At 36.6% G+C, this 6,923-nt stretch overlaps 1 protein-coding gene across 1 annotated transcript in view; it reads left to right on the top strand.

Moving 5' to 3' along the window:
- The window catches only part of CHRDL1 (chordin-like 1), a 187,518-nt gene that overhangs the window by 1,948 nt on the left and 178,647 nt on the right, over positions 1-6,923 (top strand). Inside the window, 1 exon segment of the mRNA XM_006772733.2 lies at positions 2,162-2,310. Within this exon segment, the coding sequence (XP_006772796.2) occupies positions 2,162-2,310 (149 nt within the window).

The raw sequence follows: 6,923 nt of genomic DNA, 5'->3' as shown, positions 1-6,923 counted from the left end.
GTTGCAGGGTTTCATTTTCTTTGTTGTTTTCTTGCTGTGGCTTGGATCTCCCCAAAACATGTCAATGGCTACATTTTTAAGTAACCTGTAAAAGAACCAGTGCAAGTTCAATGGCATAGCCTGTGTGAAGCAGAGAGTTAATGCAGAAATAACTCCAGTTAACTGGGTCAAAGTATAATTTGAAAAATTAAGGACAGTTTGGCTCTTTGCAAGTGAAAGACTCGGCATGTTTGCTGAGCAATGCTTGCTTGTGTTTATTGCTACAGTCCCAACAAATGTCTTGCACCACCCTGCTCCCACAAAAGAAAAAATAAAATGGATAAGAGAAATTGAATGGTGAGGAGACCTGGAAGGGAACTCTGCTTAGTTTATATTTCTGCACAGAATACAAAGGCAGGACTCCAGGATCTTGTAAATCAAAAGTGAAGATTTATAAAGCGATTAGTTTTCTGATGTTCTACATCACAGCCTGGGAGGCCACAAAGATGACAGGAACAGCAAAAGAGATTAATTGCTCTCTCGTCACCAACTTTTCTATTTGCTCATAACATTTGTTGGGACCCAAGAAAAGCAAAAAAAATCTAAGAGCCGTTTTCTTGCCAGCATGAGTTATGAAGCAATGCTACTGTTCACTGAATCGCCCAACCATTGTACAAGAAAAACAACCCTGTTGGTTCTTGCATGGGGAGACCTGAAAACTGTGGTTTGAGAAATACTTCCTGAGATCCATATGTGATTGTGATAAATTGGATTTCAGTGGTTTAAAAAAATATTTCTCATTTGGAGATTTGGGGGATATGCTTATTAAAGTAGACTCAGAAAGACCGTCCCAACTGTTCATGCAAATGATTCGCTTCAAGGGAACCTGGTAGCTCTTAGAAGACAGAGACATTATGAATGATTGATGGTGGACCACAAACTCACCGAGGGACCAAGACATCAGAACCTATACCTTTGACAGGCTAGGAATATGTCTGAGGACAATTTAGTTCTTGTTTAAGGAGCAGGGAGGAGGTAGAGAAGGCAGAATGGTATGGAAAATCCTGGCTGATGACACAAGTTATTCTCTATGATTAGTTATCCTTTGGTTATTATATGCATAAATGGATTTTCAAATATCTGGACAACTTCAGAGCATTTAAAGTAGAAGCTGTGGTATCCATATCACAGCCTAAAGACAATTTACTTCTCCAGAATGACCATCTTGCATTTCTTCCAGCTCTTTATACTAGGTATTTAGGTTGGATCCTCTGAAAAGTTCAATGAGCTGAGTTACCGTCCAGGGTTAAGCCCAGATTGAAATATGATGTTTCTCAAGTATTTAAATATTTTCAAATCACCAATTGGAAGAGTTTTGCAAACTCTAAAGCCTATGGAAATGACCTGTGACTGGATATGAGTTGTAGCAAACTTTCTCTGTTTGAAGGCTCAAAAGATTTAAGATTTCTACCCCTTAGACTGGAAATGTAGGTCTCACATTTTTAAGAATTATAGTTGCTTTATAATGTTCTTTTGCGTGGTGGTGTAATGTAACACATTAACTATTTAATTTTGCCTAAATTTTCTGAAAAGTGACCCTTTTTACATTTCCATTTCACAATATGCCTGAGCCATTCAGGTATTTAATTGCATCCATTTGCTAATTACATCTATGTTTTCCAACATAAGTAAGCCAAACTGAAGAGCCTTATAGATCCAATGGAGGACATAGGAGAAACACTGAACTTTGTGCCTCATCCCTGAAGTATTAATAAAACACAAGTCTTGAAGATAAGATTAGTTAACTTTCAGAAATTGTTTGGGTCTCATGCCTATCAGTTTTATCTAGTTTGCCAAAGTAGCTGTTTTGCACCCCCCCATTTCCCTTTTTCCCCCCAAAGAAAATCTCTTGAGAAATCAACTTTAATTCCCTTAGAAATGAGATTTTAAAATTTATTTTTATTTCCCTACGACTTGACTTAGCATTGGGTAGAAATGCATGTTCATCGTCTTTGCAAGACAGGAGAGGCAGGTTCTATTTCTTACACAGGAAAACAATGCTTGCACTTATGTAAATTCTCCAAAGTGCCCCCCCACCCAGCATGTTAGAAACACTAAGCATCAGTGATCTCCATCACTTTCAGAGGATCTTTTTAAAGTCTTTCTGTTTTCTTCCCAACAGCTTGACTACACCAGACCCTGGAAGTTTTGAGTTGCCTTTTGCAGTGGCCAAAATGAGAAATAAGTGGAAAATGGGAGGAATAAAATACATCTTTACCTTGTTGCTGTTCTTTCTTTTCCTAGAAGGAAGCAAAACAGAGCAAGTAAAACGTAAGTGTCTCAAGTTTTAAAAACAGGATGCTTTTTTGTAATTTCTTTGAAAATGTGGTTATAATCTGTGTTGAATGTGTTGTGGCCATGCCATTATTCTAAGAGAAGAAAGTGATTGTTACTGGTTTATGCATGAATTGATAAGAGAATAAGAGTTTTGAATCAGGCCAACTAAATTTGGGGCTGTTTTTCTGATTATCATATAGTTTTCATCTCATAGTACACATGACACATTAGCCTATTTTCCTTTTCCTGTTTTAAACTGTACGAATCTCATTCCATTTTACGTAACTCTAGAAATATCTGACAGTTGAGCTGGATTTTTCTCAAATTTCAGACTCTTCAGCAAAGGTTTTCAGTGTATGAAAAAGAATAACGGGAAAGAAAGAAAAACTAAAGTGGGCTTTGCCTATTCCCTTATGCAGAAAATAAAGAAGGAAAAAGGCTTCACATGAGCTGGATTCAGATGAAAAATCCTTTGAGGAAATTGAGATTCCAGGGACCGTGAGCAAATTGGATACCATTTATCGAAAGGAATAATTCCCTGCAAAGCCAGGGAATATTTCTAGAAAATCAGCGATCCGTGTGATGGGCTAACATGTTGGAGAGAACAGAGTGGCAGGAAGTGGAGCTAATTAACCCTCATTGCCGCCACATTTGGGAGATTTATGAGTAACCATTGACTTCTCTGCTCTTGTTAGGAGCTTTCTGCTGCCTTCACACAGTACGAGCCTCAGCTTCTTTGGGCCAATTGCAGCCACCTCTGAGCTGGACACTTGCTCCAAATTTTCAAGAAAAGCCATAGCTGTAGTTCTCTTTTTTGGCTGCATCAAAAGAAGCACAAAGTGGAACTGGTCCAAAAAGGGCATTCTCTGCTCCAATGAACTTATTCATAAGAGGGAACTGTGAAAATATTCTTGGTAGGAGCTGAATTAGTATCCAAAGTCTATCATTTAAACATTTATGTCCTCTATTAACATAAGTTACATATATTAGGCATGAGGTTTGTTGAAAGGGGGAACAAACCTATTCCATTGTTTTGTGTGTTTCTGTACTGCTATGATTTTCAGAGTAAACTTAGCCTTTTTATTGGGAAAAATAATGATTTTATTAGGTTTTTAAATATGAATGATGTATAGTGATATCTAGTATGATTGGGCCATAAGACCAAACTTAGCAGGGCACGACCTTAGCAAGGAAGCTTGGATCAACCTCTCCTCATGTATTCCTTAAACTCCTTCCTCTTCCACTTCGATATCCTCCATCAGATCCCTCCTTTTCTAGAAGTTGTCCCCTTGATTTAAGGGGACTTGATAAAAAAAAGTTTTCTATTCATTCTCAGCCCAACTCAGCCCACAATCAGCTGGGCTTAAATTCCGTTCTCTCTTAGGAAGAAACTTCCCTTATAGCCTGTTACTGATGGCATCATGGGGAAAACAAGCAACTCTTCTGGGAAGCCTTCCATATTTATGAAGGATTGAAGAATATTGCCCATGTGATATAGAGCTTAGTTGAAAAAACAAAGAAAAATGCAACTTAAAAACTATTTACAGACCAAAAACTGTAACTTTTTAACATTTCCTACTGCCTATGAATTTGTCCCAAGCCCTTTTGATATTCAGTTGGTGTCAAAATGATTATGTAACACATGGCCTAGGGCACCAGTTTTGGTCTGGTGTTTCAGGCTTTTAATCAGAGGATGAAGGCAAGGTCATGGTCATTCCCTGAATGAGCCATTCAGCATCATTCTTTGTGGCCACACCAAGCTAACTATCTCAAAGACATATGCAAACTTATCTCTACTAAAGGGGAAATCTCAAAGCATATGCCCTATGTATGTTGCCCCCACCACACACACACAGTGCATGAGCAGAGCTTTACACTGCAACTCTAACAGTGGAAGTATCAATCCATTGGTGAATGGACATGTAATGTACTATCATGTAACCATTAAAATGTACTTATTGAAAATTTGATAGCCAAGGAAAATACTTATATTAACTTATTTTAACATTTTCATATTATAAAATTAATAATACTTACTTTACAAAACACTATGGAAGTATCTCAGATTTGTAGAGAATATGTTTCCCATAACTCCCATCCCAAACCCCCAGGCTAGCCATTACTAACAGTTTGCGTGCGATGTGTTCTTCTAAACTCTTTTTTCTGTGTTATGAAAATACATTTATATGTTTATAGACTGTTTTCTTTTACCAAAATGGGACATGTGTCTTTTTCTGTAACTTGTTTTTATTCAGCAATGTGTCTAGGACATCCTTCCATGTCAGAACATTGCAATATAAAAGTACCATATTCATTCTAATGCCTTCAGTTTCCAGTTGTGTAAGTGTGCCATGGTTTATTTAACCAGTCCCTATTTGTAGATATTTAGGTTGTTTTCAGGTTTTGCTATTATAAATAAGGCATTAATGAACACCTTTAGGCAGTTAGGTAAGTACTTGTGAGGAATCATTAGGTCAATGTCTATGTTCAGTTTTAATCTTCTAAGGACTGTCAAATTTTCCTCCAAAACAGTTATATTAATTTATACTCCCACTATCTTTGTATGAGTTCCCATTTCTAATTCTTTTACCAAAAGTATTATTAATCTTGGATTTTAGGATAAGTTTAATAGGGAAAACCACATTTCAGTTTTGATGTGGTATTTTCTTCTTACTGGAGCATCCTTTCAGTTATTTTTTAATCCAATTGTATTTCTTCAGTGAATTGCATATTTTTCAGTTGGGTTGCTTGTCTTATTGGTTTGTAAAAGTTTACTTATTACCATTTTGTTATTTCAAATTTTCTCATTCACTTTTTGCATTTCAAATATCATCTTACCCATCTGCCATTGGCTTTAAACTTTAAGTTGTATTTTCTCACAAAGAATTTTAATTTTTTGTGTAGCCAGAGCTGTCATTCATTTCATGTGGCTTCTGGATTTCTTTTTATTCCTATGAATGTCTTTTTAACTCCATATTCTTATATATTGTTCTACTGCTTATATAATTTGGGGTTTTACCCATAGTTCTTTATTTCATATGAAATTTATAATCATGTATGGTGTGTAATAGGGAACCAATTTTCTTTTATCTCTGGTAGTAGGTTCATGAATATTATTTTTGTTCATTTTTGTGCTTCTAGTTGTTCCAAAGTTTTCACAATTTTCTTCTACTTTTATGTAGAAGAAAAACCCTTTAAAAGAATATCTCATTCCACATGTATTCTATAGAAGGGTAGGTATGAGAGTGTAAGAAAGCAAAATAGGGGCTTTTGTTTCTTTTTAACTTAGAAAAACTTCAGGGAACATGTGTGAGTGTAGCTCCTTGTTGCCAGATAACCATTTTACCCAAGAAAGCCAAGGGGTTTTTTTTGTTTGTTTGTTTTGTTTTTATCATTTACAGGATGGTTAGAATATAAGCTTCTAAATCAAAGAAGGTGCTCTGTAGCTTGTTTGCCTCCTATTTTGGATATAAAAGTGGAATGAGGGGGGGTACCATTATGGCTAAAGGTACTCATTCAGTTGGTGTAAAATCTGAAGAGGTCTGCAAAAAATGCTATATTTGAGGAAAGCTGTTTTCACAAGGAAATGTTGAGGTGGGTGCTGCCACTTGCTAGCAGCTAAGTAGACATCATTACAGTTGTGCTCCTAGGAGGGAAGACAGGCTCAGGAACCCAGGAAATATTGATGGTGCATTTCAGTCGATGAATGAGCCATTTGTGTCTTATATAAAAGTTTGTTACTGTTCAGAATCAGCAAGGTTTGAAGTCTTTAACTGGGAAAATGTCTTTCTGTAGCTCCATTATGCTGTGTTGTTAAACTTCTAGTGAAAGAGGCCAATAACTCTTTTGAAGTTCAAAGGAGTGTAACATTTAGTGCATAATATTCATGCAAATATGGGACAAATAGAATGAAGTGTTTGCTTCTTCCAGCAGTTCTAACTTAGGTAATGAACTATTGATCAAAGTGATGTGGAGGAACTGAGTTGTTAGGAATATTCAGTTATTTTGAATTGACCATCCTGTGCCAGATAGGGGGAGGAATTTCTCATTTACGTCACAGAGTCCATTTTTGTATATTCTTTTTTTAAAAAAATATATTTTATGGTTAGGGCTGTATATTCTTTATTGTTGAAAGTATTATATATGTCCTTTTTCCCCCTATTGTCCTCTCCCAGTCTGCCCCGCCCCCAGCCCCAGCCTTCACCCTCCTGCATTGTCTGTGTCCATTGACTATGGTTATATGCATACAAGTTCTTTGGTTGAACTCTCCTCCACCTCCCACCCTTCACAGCCTTCCTGAAGTTTGACGGTCTGTTCGATGACTGTGTCTTTGGATCTTTTTTTGTTCATCAGTTTATGTTGTTCATTATATTCCACAAGTGAGCACAATCATGTGATACTTATCTATATCTGACTGACTTATTTTGCTTAGCATAATGCTCTCCAGTTCCATCCATGCTGTTGCAAATGGTAAGAGTTCTTGCTTTTTTACAGCAGTGTAGTATTCCATTGGGTAGATATACCAGTTTTTTAATCCGCTCATCTGCTGATGAGCACTTAGGCTGTTTCCAAATCTTAGCTATGGTAAATTGTGCTGCTATGAACAT

Source organism: Myotis davidii, unplaced genomic scaffold (assembly GCF_000327345.1).
Source record: "Myotis davidii unplaced genomic scaffold, ASM32734v1 scaffold1306, whole genome shotgun sequence".
NCBI classification, from domain to species: domain Eukaryota; kingdom Metazoa; phylum Chordata; class Mammalia; order Chiroptera; family Vespertilionidae; genus Myotis; species Myotis davidii.
Note: the sequence above shows the minus strand (reverse complement) of the source record. Positions and strands in the feature narration are given on the sequence as shown.